The 18,583-nt window shown below is 30.7% G+C and overlaps 2 protein-coding genes across 4 annotated transcripts in view; both read left to right on the plus strand.

Moving 5' to 3' along the window:
* Positions 1-2,658: 2,658 nt before the first annotated feature.
* The window catches only part of LOC134725679 (caspase recruitment domain-containing protein 14-like), a 55,325-nt gene continuing 39,400 nt past the window's right edge, over positions 2,659-18,583 (plus strand). The window contains exons 1-2 of one of the 3 annotated variants that reach the window (XM_063589694.1): positions 2,659-2,856; positions 17,252-17,451. In XM_063589694.1, the coding sequence (XP_063445764.1) occupies positions 17,262-17,451 (190 nt within the window). In that variant the 5' untranslated portion in view covers positions 2,659-2,856; positions 17,252-17,261. Of the gene's footprint in view, positions 2,857-12,929; positions 13,137-17,251; positions 17,452-18,583 lie in introns of those variants that run through there. The other 2 variants (XM_063589695.1, XM_063589693.1) reach the window with 2 other exon arrangements.
* Positions 5,008-9,442, plus strand: LOC134727231 (uncharacterized protein C7orf50 homolog). The gene is made up of 3 exons (XM_063591608.1): positions 5,008-5,638; positions 8,083-8,191; positions 9,368-9,442. The coding sequence occupies exons 1-3, from the start codon at positions 5,009-5,011 to the stop codon at positions 9,424-9,426; spliced, it is 798 nt and encodes a 265-aa protein (XP_063447678.1). The 5' UTR covers position 5,008; the 3' UTR covers positions 9,427-9,442.

Raw genomic sequence — 18,583 nt, forward strand, 5'->3', positions numbered from 1 at the left:
TATAGTTGCTTATATCTAAGTCATTTTGTTTCTGGTAGATAGTGGTATCATTGGCAGTCATACTGTATTTATTTTTATATCACGGAAGTGTTTGACAGGCAATGAGTGATAGATATAGTAGGAAAACTTAACTCAATTATCCAATCATGCACTATCTGATACATCTCCTTATTTTTAGGTTAGTAAAAATAATAATAGTATCTACAACTGACTATTTCCTGTTTAGTTTCTTTTTCTCAATGCTTCCCTATTTACAAAAGGGTGGGTCTTCTAAGAAAAGTCCTATAAATAACATTAAAGCCTGAAAAGGCTATCATCAATGCTCACATTTAGATGGAAATATTTATTTAATCTCAATTCTTCAATAACCTGGTAATCTTAGTCTAGTTTTGTCAATATTCCTAGAAAGTAAGATAAATATATATACTCTTCATAATCAAAATTGTAAGATCAGTTTTCTATTTTGTTTTGTATGCTTCAGAGGTTTGCACATTGTATAGAGGCCTTGCTATTATGTAAGACCTTATTTTTACCTTCAGGAGTCTTGTTTTTTATTGTTGGTTTGCTGTATCATTTATCTCCTTTTATTGTTGAGCCTTTGACTTTAGTTGAAAAAGCCAACCATTTCGTTGTCGGCTGCATCCACAAATATTCACTCTGTTGTTAAAGTTTTTTGAAATTTTAATAACTTTCTTCAACTATCCTGGATTTCTACCAAGCTTGGATCAAAAGCTTGTACATGTATCTAGAAGGAAAAAAAATCATTCCTGTTTTTCAATATTTTACTTATAATGGACATAACACACAGTCTGCAGTTAAAGTTTTTAAAACATTTATTAATATCATAAACTATCCTGGATTTTTACCAAACTTGGACAAAAGCTTTTTACAATCAAAAGATATTATCTAGAGGAACATTTTAATAACTTTTTCCCATTTTTGTTTCTTAGCCTTCGACTAACAGCAAAAGTAGGCAAGAAACTGGATTCTGCTGAACCCTTGATTTTTTTTTCAGTTTCAACTAATATAAATGGAGGGTATTTTTTTATCCATTTATGTGCCAGTCTTTGTAAGAATAAGGCAATTTAGGTAAAAATTAAAACATGATAAGAAAAAACCCACCGAGCAAATCATGCTATTTAATACTAACCATCATCCTGAGTTAAAAAGTATCAGTCTTTCGTTTGTGTGTGTCTGGTAATATCAAATAACTTTGTTAGAAAATTGGTTAGAATGATAGCAAATTACAGAGTTATCTCCCCTTATTCGTTAATTTCTAGTGCATTTCAACCAAATTGTATCTTCTTTTACCAGAACAGAAAATGGAAATGAATGTTATTTTTGTGCATAACTACATATTATGAACTGAAATCAATGTCAAATTGGGTGGGGTTTTTTTGGTCATGTTTTCATCACTGCCTGATTCTTAGGCAGACTGGCACTTAAATGCTTCTATGTACATAGAAAACAAATCCAACCGACTATCAAAAAAGATAAACTGAACAGACTTGAAAATTGAAGGATTATTACAGTGACAATATCAAGCTGAATGAACAACTGGGAAAAATTCCTTTGAATCAAAGTAAAAAGCTGGAAATACTGAAACGTCATTTTTTTTTTTTTTTCTCTTATTTTCATTTATTTTATAAAATTGAGAAAGGAAATGGTGAATATGTCAAAGCGACAACCACCCGACCATAGAGCAGACAATATCTATTTAGATAAAATTAATAGCTACAGGTCCTTGTACAGCCTTCAACAATGAGAGAATTAAATTATCATGTAACTGCTATTGGAGTTCTGAAATGACAATTTTGCAAAATTGTGTTCAAGGTCATAGGTAAATTTGAAGTTCTAATATCCAGATAGCTTCAGTCAACATATAACATGACATCCTGAGGATACAATGAACAATTTGGAAAAATAATTTTTTGGCTTTCTTTAAGGTTGTGTAGGAGATCTCATAACAAGAAAAACTTTAAGGGGAGATAACTCTTACATAGAAAAGTGTGCAGTTAAATATGGTCATTTCAAAAGTGAAAATGGTATAGATACTAGCTATTATATACAAAAAACTAAGTGATATCATTTGAAACCGGGCAAGAAAAAAAAATATCAGAATAAACCAAACAAAAAAAGAAAAAGTGTTATAGTACTATTAAATCCTTGATTGCATACAGCTGATGATTGAACCATATGCAAAATACATGTGAACATTCCTCCTTGGAATTTTTCAGTAACCATGCTTTTATCCAGGAGAAAGATTCAGGCTCCTTTGAGTCTCTAGTTTATAACCTCAATGTCCCATTCATAAATAATCCCTGATCTTTTTAAAACATAAAAGTCATTTAACCAAAAGGTAAAATTTACAGGTGAATTTTGATTCTTTAGAATTCCTTCACTTTTTGTGAAGCTAAATAAGTATTTTGTCTGTTGAAGTATGCAACCTTTCACTAAAGTTCTACAAGTCTTCTAATTTATGGAGCTACAGTAATACCCAGCTGGAGTGAAGACTTTGGGGTTAAAGTCCATTTGCTTATAAAAGGATATCCTTTGAAACATTTTAACTTTAACCTGTGTGGTATTTAAATATGATGTTTACAATTTTTATTGGTGCATTGTTGAAGAGGGGTTTAACTTCCCGGCTCATTGATGTTTGTTCAAATAGCTGTCATACCAGGAAGTAAGAACCTAGTGGTGGGTTAGGAAGTTAGTAGGTCAACAATGTTTTACATGTATGTATTACATGTGCTACAGTTTGTCAATTGTGTTAAAAAACATGTGTGAGCAGCATTACATGACAAAAGTGACAAAAGCATAAAAAAATTAGGATTTAATTTAGAGACGCACATATAAGTAAGTATGTATTACTGATATAAAATTTTCTGTGTCCTGTTATGTATTTAAAAGTATGTGAAGCTATTTAACGCCTTTAAACATAGATGATGATATACCATACTGATTCTTAACATGATTTATATACTTGATAGTTAACATCATACGTAGTAAACAAACACAATGGCTTAAGGGTTATCTCAAGACGGTTGTTAAAAGAGAGGTATACTTTCATTCATATCTAAGTCAGTGAAAAGGTCAATGAGGTCAAAAAAGGTAAAAAATATGATTTCATTCTGAGTCTTTAGATTAGATGCTGATGAAACCCAAAATATTTCAGTTACAGTATTTGTTGTCAAACATAATGATCATTCAAAATTGATCATTGAAACTATTGAAAACTATGTTATATGTTTCTGCTGATAATAACATGAATAACATCATTATAGATGTAGGTGAGCTTTTCTCATCACTTTGCGTCCGTCGTCCGTCGTCGTCGTCCGTCGTCGTCGTCGTCCTGCGTCCGGCGTTAACTTTTACAAAAATCTTCTCCTCTGAAACTACTGGGCCAAATTAAACCAAACTTGGCCACAATCATCATTGGGGTATCTAGTTTAAAAATTGTGTCCGGTGACCCGGTCAACCAACTAAGATGGCCGCCATGGCTAAAAATAGAACATATGGGTAAAATGCAGTTTTTGGCTTATAACTCAAAAACCAAAGCATTTAGAGCAATTCTGACATGGGGTTAAATTGTTAATCAGATCAAAATCTATCTGCCCTGAAAATTTCAGATGAATCGAACAACCTCTTGTTGGGTTGCTACCCCTAAATTGGTAATTTTAAGGAAATTTTGCTGTTTTTGGTTATTATCTTGAATAATATTATAGATAGAGATAAACTGTAAACAGCAATAATGTTCAGCAAAATAAGATTTACAAATAAGTCAAATGACCGAAATGGTCAAATGACCCCTTTAGGAGTTATTGCCCTTTTTAGTCAATTTTTAACCATTATTCGTAAATCTTAGTAATCTTTTACAAAAATCTTCTCCTCTGAAACTACCAGGCCAAATTAAACCAAACTTAGCCACAACCATCATTGGGGTATCTAGTTTAAAAATTGTGTCTGGTGACCCGGTCAACCAACCAAGATGGCCACCATGGCTAAAAATAGAACATGGGGTAAAATGCAGTTTTTGGCTTATAACTCGAAAACAAAAGCATTAAGAGCAAAACTGGCAAGGGGTTAAATTGTTTATCAGGTCAAGATCTATCTGCCCTGAAAATTTCAGACAAACAGATTGTAAATTTTTAACAATTTTCATAAAATTTGTAAATTTTTACTAACATTTTCAACTGAAACTACTGGGCCAATCATTATAGATGGGGATATTTGTATGCAGCAAGAATGTTCAGTAAAGTTAGATCTACAAACACATCACCATCACCAAAACACAATTTTGTCACAAATCTATCTGTGTCCTTTGTTGAATATTCACATATACCAAGGTGAGCGACACAGGCTCTTTAGAGCCTCTCCTGCACACATACACTAAATATAAAAAATACAAAAAATACTAAAATTATCACAAATCATGCAAAATGACACAATACATGTACATGTATTTATCATAACAGTAAAGCCGAGAGGTGAATATTTTATACCTTAAAAAGCAAAATCTTGGCATGGTTTTTATTACAGATTAGATAAGAATACATAATATATTTTTTGTCTGTCAAAGATACATTTGTAAATGCAAAAATGTACATGCAAGTGTAAACATTGAGTCTATGGGAGAGAAATCCTGACTTTAACAGTGCTTATTGAAAAATGACCAAACTTTAGGGTAGGCTATTTCTAACTTAAAATATAGGGTAGGTAGGGAAACAGGAAACACACATGCTTTTTTATTTGGCCTTATAACCAATAGTTTTATTGTTTGGTAGAGGTTATTAAAAATTGCTATCATATGACCTTTATTATTTTTATAAATAATTGTTTTATGCCACGTAGCATTTATCATGCCTATGGCCTTTCCAATGCTTTTTTATGATTCACATTAATTTTTGCCAAAATAAAGTATTTTAAATGATAGAAAGAAGCAGATCTTTTCCAAACTTTTTTACAACTTCTCTGCAAGAACATTAAATGATATATCCTATATTTTAAGATGGGTAGGAAACTTGGAAAAAGAAAACAGACAGATGATGAAGATGATGTCAAAATTGAAAAGGAAAAGACAAGTGTAGATGACAGTGAAAAAGATGAATGTAGTCTTGAGAAAGGACATTCCAAGAAAACAACTGAAGATGTACTTGCTAATAATTGTAGAAAAGACAGTGAGGAAAATACCAGTGTTAAATCCAAAAAGAAAAAAACAAAACATGTTAAAGAAACAGAGGAACTTGATAAAGATATGATAGAGGATAGTCCTCAAACAGACGCAAAAGACAATGTTTTAAACCCTGAAACAACGGCTACAAAAACAGAACCAAACACCAAAGACATTAAAAAAACTGAAAATGACAAAGATGAAAGTAAACTTGATGCTACAAATAAAGATGTGGAAGACATTATGAAAGAGGTGTCAGTAAATCAGAAAAAGAAGAAAAAAGAAAAAAATAAGAAAACAAAGCCGTGTGTTACTGATAGTGAAAAAACAGAAACAGAAGAAAACAAAAAATCATCTAAAGAACTTGCTATTGCATATCTTAAACTATGGAAAAAGAATAGAGAGGAATGGAAATTCCAGAAAGTTCGACAAGTCTGGTTACTTAGTAACATGCTTGATTCAGACTTGGTAAGTCTTGTTTTAATATATCTATATTTAATACTAAAATAACAAGGTCCTATTTGTTAGCCGTCATGGGGTAAAACTACAAATCAAAGCATTCAACTCTATATAAAGCTAATATAGGACAATAGTGGTTATTAAAAATTACACCATTCCAAACCCATTTGTTTTCCACCTAATTATATAATATTACCAATAATTTACAAGTTTCAGGTCGAATCCGATACCGTTACCAATAGTATATTCACCTGTTACCTTTTACCTTATCTGTATGTTCTGCATCTGACAAGTGCACCACCAAACGGTATATTTAGAATTTGCTTTATACACGGATTATAATCACAGGGTTGACACTACTTATTTCAATCATTGTCACATTGTTTCCTATAGTTGTATTTTAATCATAATGACTTTATTATATAAGATGACTGTATGAGTGCAAAAAATCTAGACTTAAAATAAGATCTATAGGTACAGTTTCCAATTTGTTAGCCGGTGGATGTAAAACAGCTAATCAAAGAATTCAACTTTATTCATAGCTTATATAGGAAAATGCTTTAAATTAAAAATTACTCCATTCCAGGCCCTTTTGTTTTCCAAATAATTAATATTACCAATAATTGATAAGTTCCAAATCGACAGGTTCACACAGAAAGATTTTGAAAGCAGAGAAAAAGTGTGCATCTTATAATCAGCATGACTTTATCAGATGACAATACCAAAACTAAAAATCCAGGCTGAAATAAGGCTTACACATACATGTAGTTATATACTTTAATTCAGTCGCAGACCCGTGATATCAAGGGTGTGTTCTAGTAACATTAGCATTTAACATTGTCACAATTTTATGATTTTGACAAGTCAATAAGGTATACATGTAGGGTAGAAAAATCTGATTGAGTTTGGTCAAGTGCAGCAGTATACAAAATTGCAATCCTTTTTTTGTTCTTTTTGAATTACAAAAATGTTGTCAAACAAATCAGTTTTCCAGACTTTTTTTCTTCAAGCTTGAATATATTGATTTGATATTCGGTGTATTGTTTTATTATGACAAGTAACAAGACAAGTTTGATTTTCACGAGTTTAGCTTTTCTCCTTGTTCAGTGAATGCTCTTTCCCTAGAATTTTTTTTTTTATGAAATACTTATTTTAATTACCAGATTTCTGTTCAAAGGGAGATAACTTTTTTTTTTTTATATTTTGTGCAGAGGTATAGTCCTTTGACTTCTAAAATTCACCAAGATAATCAGTTCCAACCATTTATTGTTGATCTTATGGATATTGATTTGATTATTATTAGCATATAATTTTATCATGACAAATTACAGATCAAGTTAGAAATTTGTTTCGATCTGAATATTTTCTGCAGAGTTTGTTCTTTGGACATATAAAATCCACTTAAATAATCAGTTTTCAACAGTGTTTTTTATACCCCACCTACGATAGTAGAAGGGTATTATGTTTTCTGGTCTGTCTGTTCAATTGTTTGTCCGTTTGTTGGTTCGTCCGTTCAGGTTAAAGTTTTTGGTCAAAGTAGTTTGTAATGAAGCTGTCAAGCTGATCATGAAGTCCAATGAACTTGAAACTTAGTACACTTGTTGCTTATGATATGATCTTTCTAAAGCCAAAGTAGACTTTTGACCCCATTTCACGGTCCACTGAACATAGAAAATGAAAGTGGGAGTTTCAGGTTAAAGTTTTTGTTCAAGGTAGTTTTTGATGAAATTGAAGTCCAATCAATTTGATACTTACAAATGACTTAGTACATATATTCCCTATAGTCATGATTATCTTTCTAATTTCAATGCCAAATTAGATTATTACCCAATTTCACGTTCCATGGAACATGGAAAAGGATAGTGCGAGTGGGGCATCTGTGTACTTTGGACACATTCTTGTTTGTCATGCTTGAAGAAATTGACTTGATATTTTTATGTAGAATTTTAATTGCTTCATGACAAATTGAAAATCAAGTTAGAATTTCATTCCATTACAATAATTTTTCAACTGGTAGGGGACTTTGTATTGCCATGCAATATTCACAAAATGCTTGTTTAATTCAGTTTATTTATATGTTAAGCAGTTTAGTGCGATTGCAATTTTCACTAAACTAGTACAACATTTTATTTAGTGGCCAGCTGAGTACCACCTCTTGGTGCGGAATTTGATGCTGTGTTGAAAACCCATTTGTGACCGTTAGCTGTTGTCTGCTCTTTGGTTGGGTTGTTGTCTCTTTGAAATATTCCCCATTTCTATTCTCAATTTTATTTTTTCAATTGCTTTTAATACATTGATTTCATTTCATGCCACTGTGATCAGGTTTCTAGAATATTGGGGCGTATTTGATCATATAATTTAATAAGATAGAATAACCATTTTCAACTACAAATTTACAAGGTATCTCATTACCGGTAAATCTAATAAAAAAATTTGACTTGTTTTCACTGTAGGTAAAAGATAAACACTTTGAAACTTTACTTCTGTATCTAGATGGTTTAAAGGGAAAAGCTCGGGAAACAACATCTACAGCAGCCCAGAACATAATTGAATCAGAATTAGGTGAGAGTTTGAAATATAGACAATGACACTTAGAGCATGCTTGTCGCATTCTTGTTATATACCTCTACTTACATGTATACTCTTACTTAACGGGTGGGTGCTACATGTATTTGCATTTAATTTTTAGATCCTTCTATTCATTTGTTCAATGAATATCTCTACTTGAATGATATCTTTAGTCAGCAGTTTTAAAGTTACATTTGAGAGCTCTCCATATCTTTCTGATAAGTATTTCCTGTTTACTGATACATGTACTCTACAATTTTAAATATGCTGAACAAATTTTGAAAACTTAGATAAACATTTATCCAATACTGAATACATGGACTACTGAACATAATGATTTGATATTTGTTCAGCAGCCAAAAAGTGGTAATGTGTGGGTGGTTTTTTTTTCTCTGTCAGACTTCTAGTTTCTGACACTTTGAATTGCAAGTTGGGGTATGCTGTCAGAGCAGGACAACAAATGAAGATTGAACAAGCACAAGTATTTCATTTTCTTCTTCTCTAAATATGAAAACTAAGTCTTTCAGTTTTCCTATGGAATATGTTATTCACCAAATAAGGGTCTATAGCATACAAACAATATTATACATTTTGTAATAAACAATAACTTATATAGCATAAAAAAATAGAGCATTGCCATGACGCAACAAATAACATTGAAAACAATACAATTTTTTTCTTCTTCCCAAAATGTGATGCTATCCAAAATTTCTGGGGAGAACACTGTCCAGGATGGTAGCGGTTCTCTCACCACACTCTGCCTTTCTCTATGGGCAGCCTCCAGGTGTCTCTTTGTTTACTCTTTTTTATTGCAATTATGAATATTTACTCCACATCTGCTTTTATTCATATCCAATTTAAAGGATAGTAATTTGAGCTCCATAGAGTTGTTAAAATTTTCATATCATTCTAAATGTAAATGATCTTTTCCTTTTATTGATATCAAATTCTCATTTTTCTCCAATCTAGTAGGTGACCTATAGTTGTTGTTATAGTTCATGTTTTGTTATGTGAAGAGAAAAAAAAATGTAAACAAATACTTTTGTAAAGGTTTATTTATAAAGTTTTAATGGAATAAATGACTGTTTACATGTATTTTTATCCTCAGACTATTTTACTGTTAACAGTGTGTATCTTCAGTAAACTAACAATATGATATTTGTATTTCAGATAGTGGTGTTAAAGTTGACCGAGCTCGACAGATTGTCCAGCAGTTATCTACAGAATAAATATACAAACTTGATAGTCTTCATTTTCATTTTTCTTGTACCAATCTGAGTTATCTTAGTCTTATTATAAGAAAAAAAGACATAAAGTTTGATTATTTGAGATTGGAGCAGATATATTGAATTCATGAAAATTTAGAAACACCACCATAACTGCCAAAAATGATTAGCCAAAACAATAAAACCGTCCACAAAAAATACACCACAATAAAGGAGTACCATGGTTTATCCATTTCTTTCACAACTAAAGATCAAAGTAGCATTTAAAAAAAAAAATATTGACATATTATTTTTTTATGACTCCTGTCATATTACATGACCTGAACATCAGATTAAATAAGGTGGGTTTATCATTATCACTGAACATATAATAACCTTTATTTGTCAATCTATCTATCTATCAATCTCTCTGTCTATCAATCTTTGGTAAAAAACAAATGCTCTCCAGATGAAATCTTGAGTACCCCTTGCTCACTGATGAAAGAGTTAAAAACCTAATAAATTCTAGGTCAGTACATCAGTATTCTAAATTTCAAGTTCACTGTTTCTAAGATTATATATTTTTTAAATAAATAGTTTTACCGTTCTTTGACTAAGTCCAAATAGTGATACTGAAATGTGTTGTTTTCAGAGTGGCATCAACAGAGTAAACAATGTTTTAATTTGTAATTAGGAAGGTTTCTGGAAAACAACAAAACACAGATCAAGTGTGAATTTTGGTGGCATCACATTTACCATTCTAGAGTTGTGCCCCTTTAAAAAAATGTATTTAAATTGCTGAATTTTTGTTTTCATTCTAGCTTAAGTTTGCCACAACAAAATGTTATGAAACTTATACACTATGCTTATTACCACAAAACCCTGATCAAGTACAGATTGGGTAGCATCACTTTTACTGTATTTGGGTTTATCTCTATAACATTATATGCAAGCAGGGCATCATCTGTGGCCTGTAGACACATCCCTCTTTTAATTTTTGATAGGGGATACTAAACGGCAATAGAGAAACCATTTAAAAAAAGATAAACATGCTATTGGGAATGAGCCTCTGGTCACAGTCTGGTGGGTCAATCAGGGTAACAGGTAAAACTGGAAAACTTTATTTAAAGAAGTTACTCCTAAATAATTTTTTTTGTATGGTAGAGCTTTGGTAATCATATTTCTTTTTTTTGATGTTTTATTGTCTTGTGAACATTTATCAGGCCATTGGTTTTGCTTATTGTTGGAGGCTTTATGGTGACCTATAGTTGCTTATATCTAAGTCATTTTGTTTCTGGTAGATAGTGGTATCATTGGCAGTCATACTGTATTTATTTTTATATCACGGAAGTGTTTGACAGGCAATGAGTGATAGATATAGTAGGAAAACTTAACTCAATTATCCAATCATGCACTATCTGATACATCTCCTTATTTTTAGGTTAGTAAAAATAATAATAGTATCTACAACTGACTATTTCCTGTTTAGTTTCTTTTTCTCAATGCTTCCCTATTTACAAAAGGGTGGGTCTTCTAAGAAAAGTCCTATAAATAACATTAAAGCCTGAAAAGGCTATCATCAATGCTCACATTTAGATGGAAATATTTATTTAATCTCAATTCTTCAATAACCTGGTAATCTTAGTCTAGTTTTGTCAATATTCCTAGAAAGCAAGATAAATATATATACTCTTCATAATCAAAATTGTAAGATCAGTTTTCTATTTTGTTTTGTATGCTTCAGAGGTTTGCACATTGTATAGATGCCTTGCTATTATGTAAGACCTTATTTTTACCTTCAGGAGTCTTGTTTTTTATTGTTGGTTTGCTGTATCATTTATCTCCTTTTATTGTTGAGCCTTTGACTTTAGTTGAAAAAGCCAACCATTTCGTTGTCAGCTGCATCCACAAATATTCACTCTGTTGTTAAAGTTTTTGAAATTTTAATAACTTTCTTCAACTATCCTGGATTTCTACCAAGCTTGGATCAAAAGCTTGTACATGTATCTAGAAGGGAAAAAAATCATTCCTGTTTTTCAATATTTTACTTATAAATGGACATAACACACAGTCTGCAGTTAAAGTTTTTAAAACATTTATTAATATCATAAACTATCCTGGATTTTTACCAAACTTGGACAAAAGCTTTTTACAATCAAAAGATATTATCTAGAGGAACATTTTAATAACTTTTTCCCATTTTTGTTTCTTAGCCTTCGACTAACAGCAAAAGTAGGCAAGAAACTGGATTCTGCTGAACCCTTGATTTTTTTTTCAGTTTCAACTACTAGTAATATAAATGGAGGGTAATTTTTTATCCATTTAAATGCTTCTATGTACATACAAAACAAATCCAACCGACTATCAAAAAAGATAAACTGAACAGACTTGAAAATTTAAGGATTATTACAGTGACAATATCAAACTGAATGAACAACTGGGATAAATTCCTTTGAATCAAAGTAAAAAGCTGGAAATACTGAAATGTCATCTTTTTTTTTTGTTTTGTCTTATTTTCATTTATTTTATAAAATTGAGAAAGGAAATGGTGAATATGTCAAAGCGACAACTACCCGACCATAGAGCAACAATATCTATTTAGATAAAATTAATAGCTACAGGTCCTTGTACAGCCTTCAACAATGAGAGAATATTAAATTATCATGTAACTGCTGTTGGAGTTCTGAAATGACAATTTTGCAAAATTGTGTTCAAGGTCATAGGTAAATTTGAAGTTCTAATATCCAGATAGCTTCAGTCAACATAAAACATGACATCCTGAGGATACAATGAACAATTTGGAAAAATAATTTTTTGGCTTTCTTTTAAGGTTGTGTAGGAGATCTGATTACAAGAAAAATAGTATTAAGGGGGAGATAACTCTTACATAGAAAAGTGTGCAGTTAAATATGGTCAGTTCAAAAGTGTATAGACACTAGCTATTATATACAAATACTAAGTGACATCAATTGAAACAGGGCAAGAAATTTTTTTATCAGAATAAACCCAACAAAAAAAAGTGTTATAGTACTATTAAATCCTAGATTGCATACAGCTGATGATTGAACCCTCTGAAAAATATATGTGAACATTCCTACTTGGAATTTTTCAGTAACTATGCTTTTATCCAAGTGAGAGATTCAGGCTCCTTTGAGTCTCTAGTTTATAACCTCAATGTCCCATTCATAAATAACCCCTGATCTTTTAAAACATAAAGTCATTTAACCAAAAGGGAAAATTTACAGGTGAATTTTGTTTCTTTAGAATTCCTTCACTTTTTATGAAGCTAAATAAGTATTTTGTCTGTTGAAGTATGCAACCTTTCACTAAAGTTCTACAAGTCTTCTAATTTATGAAGCTACAGTGATACCCAGCTGGAGTGAAGACTTTGGGGGTAAAGTCCATTTACTTATAAAAGGATATCCTTTGAAACATTTTAACTTTAACCTGTGTGGTATTTAAATATGATGTTCACAGTTTTTATTGGTGCATTGTTGAAGAGGGGTTTAACTTCCCGGCTCATTGATGTTTGTTCAAATAGCTGTCATACCAGGAAGTAAGAACCTAGTGGTGGGTTAGGAAGTTAGTGGGTCAACAATGTTTTACATGTATGAATTACATGTGCTACAGTTTGTCAATTGTGTTAAAAAACATGTGTGAGCAGTACTACATGACAAAAGTGACAAAAGCATAAAAAAAAATAGGATTTAATTTAGAGACGCACATATAAGTAAGTATGTATTACTGATATTAAATTTTCTGTGTCCTGTTATGTATTTAAAAGTATGTGAAGTTATTTAACACCTTTAAACATAGATGATGATATACCATACTGATTCTTAACATGATTTATATACTTGATAGTTAACATCATACGTAGTAAACAAACACAATGGCTTAAGGGTTATCTCAAGACGGTCGTTAAAAGAGAGGTATACTTTCATTCATATCTAAGTCAGTGAAAAGGTCAATGAGGTCAAATACCTTAAAAGTTAAAAAAGAGGATTTCATTCTGAGTCTTTAGATTAGATGCTGCTGAAACCCAAAATATTCCAGTTATAGTATTTGTTGTCAAAATTACTGATCATTTAAAGTTGATCATTGAAACTATTGAAAACTATGTTATATGTTTCTGCTGATAATAACATGAAAAACATCATTGTAGATGTATTCAAATGTTAAAATATGTGAACATTTTATGTAACCCTAAATATATATATATATTGTAAGTTGTTTTATGTAACTAACTATCATGCTATAGGCAGTATTTTAAAATATTTTTTTTTTTTAAATAGAGCAAATCATGCATATCATTATCATTACCGACTGTGTGTGGTGAAATCAGATTGGAATCTAGGAAATGAAATATTTACAAAAGAAGTAATATTTGACACAATACCTAGTCAACCCTTCCCACACACAATTATTCTTTCATTCCCATTTTTGGGTAAACTGAGTTTTCACTTTTTTTTTCTTCTAAAAAGTTAATAATTTAACCAGTTATTCTATTTAAAAGTCACATTCATTCAAGTCTTTAACAGATAATCTCAGAAAGGTAACGCAGTGTGTTTGTTATTTGAAATGAAATCAATGACTTTTTAGGTGCTCCAAGGATGCAGTATGATTGCTACATAACTACCCAGGTATCAACAAACTTTTTTTAAATGATAGGTGTTGATATAGATATGATTATCATGTTTAAGTAAGGAGATAGTTTGTTTAAAATGTATATCTCAGCTCCTGGTTTTTAAAAAATAACATTCTTGTGGTTAAGATACAAAGACAGTAGTTATTTAGTAATGATAAAAACATGTACAAGAGGGCAAGAGATTAAAACATACAATAAAGGTAGTGTCTGATGTTGCTTTTTTTTAATATTTTTTTTAAAATTATATATAGATTTTAAATTTGTCAAATTTGTCAAATCAGCAATAAATGAGTAAAGGATAGAAAGACAACTTTTTTTTGACACCAGCAATTGCAGTACATGTAATATTTTGTTAAATGTGTTTCTAAATGAATTAAACAAACAAATCTGTAAGTTTTCAGACAATTGTGTAATTTGGGATGTTATAAGCATGTCATAATTGATGTTTTTGACCCAAAATGATTGAAAATGAAAGTACAAATTTAATGTCAGTCATGAAGTTGTGAGGAAAATAAAGACCTGAAGAAGGCCAGTGGCCGAAACGTCTCAAACAATTGGTTTATTTATACAATAAAGTATGTTCCCTATTGGAATTTTGAAAACAAGGACAAAATTGGTTAGTTCAAAAATAGGTCTCAGTTATATTGAATGATAATAACAGCTTAACATCAAAAGATATTTTCACTTTAAAACATCAACATCTTTGTATGTATTTTAATAAGATATCTTGTTGCAAAATATTGTTTTGGGAAAGCTGATGTGTACTGGATATTCATGCAATTAATATGTATTCCTTTAGACAAAAGAGTTTCATAATCCTGAATCAATCATGTAAAAAAGAATGTATCGTTTCTTTTAATTTTCTCTGTTAACCCATTTCCCCATCAAACTTGCATTTAGTTGCAATTTACCTAGATGGTCATGAATAAGTCAGAGTAACTGTCTATTCATAATCATTAGTACTATATAATGTAAGACCATCATTATCTAAAGTTTCGAACAGGAGAACTACACGGAATACAATATTGACAAGACTTTAAATGTGCAGTACATTATAGGGTTGGTAAATTTTTAAGTCCTGAGTGGCTCTCTGTATAAGACCACTTTACAATTTATATTCAGTTGTAGTACTTAATATTAACAGTCTGTGATATAGAATACAATTACCAAGTGGGTCTAAAAGTACAACCAAGAATTTGTCTAAGGTCAACTTGGCCTAAGGGAGTGACAACTTAAGTTTGAATAGAATTATTTTAACTAGAACAATTCAGAAATATTTTTTTTAAATTTAAAATAAATATAATGTTTGAACTGAATTATATTATGGGGACAAAGATTTTTTTCTTCAAATTTAAGGAATTGCTACCATAGCTAATAGACAGCAATCTATCAACACACAAAACACAAAAAACACTTCAGTTAAACATTCAATCTCCAATTATAGAGGAATATCTATACAAAATATTTATTGTAGTCTAAAATAGATATGAATGAATCCTAGTAGTTATACATGTAATAAAAGAAAAAGTACACAAATTAGTCAAAAGTTGCAATCATAGATCTTGCCATACATGTACATCTAATTAAAGAAAGTACACAAATTTCAATCAAAAGTATTTTTTTTGTTTTATACATTTTAAATGAGAAGTAGAATTCTGGTATGTAAAAAAATTGTGATGGGCATATCAATATTAAACCAAAGTTTAAATGTAATAGCAAACCATCACATTTTGAATAAAATTTGATGACATCTATTACTTCTTGTCAAGGTTAGTGACATTATCTTAATTATTACAGAATTTGATAAGAACTTTAATTGTTTACAATGGTTAATTTATAAAAAGATATTTTGTGGGGGTATACCCTTATAATTTATCTACTATTAAGGATCCATTAAAGAATATGGGGGTCAGACCATTGTCAGAATTATGATTTTCTTTGTGTTTGCTTATTTAAATGAGAACTATAGCTGTAAATAAACAATTCTAGTGGTATTGTTAACATACCTGCCAACTGTCACTATTTGCAGGGGATTTCCCCCATGGAGACTCCGAAATTGAAATTTTTAAAGAGCAATTACCGTATGTCCACAATTTTTACAAAACAATTAATTTTACAATGAATTGAGACTTGTTAATGTATGAAGAAGCCAAAAAAACCCATTATACTGTATTTGAAGGCCCCCTTGAAGGATTTTTAGAAGTATGAGGGGGGATAGGAGGGGTCCTGATCCTGAAATCCTGGACTTAAAAAAAACGGAATCACGAGGTCCCGAATTTATATAAAGTAATCCCGAAATCTGAAAAAAAGGATTCCGGATCCCGAAAGGGTGAATCCTGAAATCCGGAGCTTATCCCAGAGTCCTGATAAAGGTCCTATCCCCCCTCAAGTAAAGCAGCCATCTTGCATGCAAAACCCCCATGGGGATTTTGAAAACTTGGCAGGTATGGGTATGGTAACACTAGGTTAAATTTGAGAAGGAAGATTTTAGCCCTTGTTAATTGTAAGACTACTTTTTTGATAAAATAATATTCTTATTCCTGAATTATGATAATTATTTCTGTTTTGTAGTATTGTATAGACTTCATTTTAACTTTGTATTTGGCACATACACATGCAACTTAAATAAGATGATAGCAGTTTGTTCTTTCTTTCAATATGTAGTACTGTGGATTCATTCATTTTCATGGATTGCTGAAAGCTTGCATTTTCATAGATATTTAATTTCATGTATACATAGCCTATTGAAAATATGTTAATCGTTGAATTAGATTAGTAGAACATATTTTCATCATTAACCACCTTGGTTTAGAGTTAAAGCATATATATGTTGGCATAAGTTAATGACCAAGAATAATCTGAATCATAGAATTAGAACATATTTTTCTTTGTCAATCATAAAAACATGATCAAGTTTTAACTGAAAAAAGCATTCTCTTGAGTCTTGTCCTCTTATATGTCCAATACAGAAATATGTAGTTGTGGGATGATTGCCAGTGATAAATTACCTACTAGAGATAAAAGGACTACATTTCCAATACTAAATCAAGAACCACATGCACACATATTACCCAAAATTAGGATAGTGAGAAGCAATCCTCAGCTTTTTAAAAAGCTCAAACTTGTCTAGTAGTGATATTAAAAACCTGAATTTTAAATAATTTTTTTAATTTTACTTTTGTTTTATCTATTTTATTTTAGTTCACCCAGAATGACATCATCAGGAGACGAGGATGGTGGCGATATTTACGACAAGCTGATAGAGCCAAATCGTTTCAGAATAGTCAAATATTTTGATCCTTTTGTTGTATTTGATATAATGAGGTCAAAGGGTGTTTTTACGATGGATGACCAAGAGAGAGTAATGAACATGTATCCACCAACAAGAAGAGCAAGGGCAGGTAATTATTAACTAAAAAAGACTTAACCCCGCCGCATTTTTGCGCCTGTCCCAAGTCAGGAGCTTCTGGCATTTGTAAGTCTTGTATTATTTTTATTTTAGTTTCTTGTGTACAATTTGGAAATTAGTATGGGGTTCATCATCACTGAACTAGTATATATTTGTTTAGGTGCCAGTTGAAGGAGGCCTCCGGGTGCTGGAATTTCTCGCTACATTGAAGACCTGTTGGTGACCTTCTGCTGTTGTTTTTTCTATGGTCGGGTTGTTGTCTCTTTGACACATTCCCCATTTCCATTTTCAATTTTATTGTGAATAATGGGAAATTGGAATTAAACTATTTAGTAATAGTTATGCATGCTGCATCCAATAATTACATTTAAAATACAGAATATCTCCCTTTCTAAAGTATGTATTTCTGGATAAAGTACATCTAGTTTTTCATGGAGAAAACTTTTAAGTCTATCTTGTTTTCCAATTTGATCAGCTGCTTGCATTTATGATTGATTGCTTGGAAATTAATTGATTAAATGATGAATGGTATATGTTAGCAAAAGGAATATATATGTTTCTTAAAATTACATGACCTTGTATATTGGAATTACCTTTAAATAGAATGATCAAAGCTAATGGACTTTGATTTCATCACAATAAAGGGTATACAAAAATTGAAAGATATTTTATAAATTGCAAAGCTTTCACATAAATTATAAAATAATTAGGATGTTCAGACGTAATAGTTAATTGTTAACTTAAAAAGCATATGTGAAAAGATATTCAAACTGGAAGTCCAAGAGACATCATATAAAAAAATTCCAAAAAAGTAAGGATCTATAAATTTTTCCTGTCATAAAATGTCCTGAATTTGAATAATAAAAAGAGAGGTTATTTATTTGCATGTATAAATTTGCCCTTGTTGTATCCCAGAAGGAAATTGAATATATATCAAGTTACCATGAACTTGTTTAGAAAAGAATTTGATATCAGCACATTTAATATCTCTTTAAAAATATTTTATAATAGGAATAAAATTCGTGTAAAATATGTCTTAAATTGGAAATTATTAGAAAGTTTCATTTTGAAAAATTTATATCAGACACACAAAAATAAAATGACCAGATCAGGTTTTAAAGGAT

Source organism: Mytilus trossulus, chromosome 7, assembly GCF_036588685.1.
Source record: "Mytilus trossulus isolate FHL-02 chromosome 7, PNRI_Mtr1.1.1.hap1, whole genome shotgun sequence".
NCBI lineage: Eukaryota > Metazoa > Mollusca > Bivalvia > Mytilida > Mytilidae > Mytilus > Mytilus trossulus.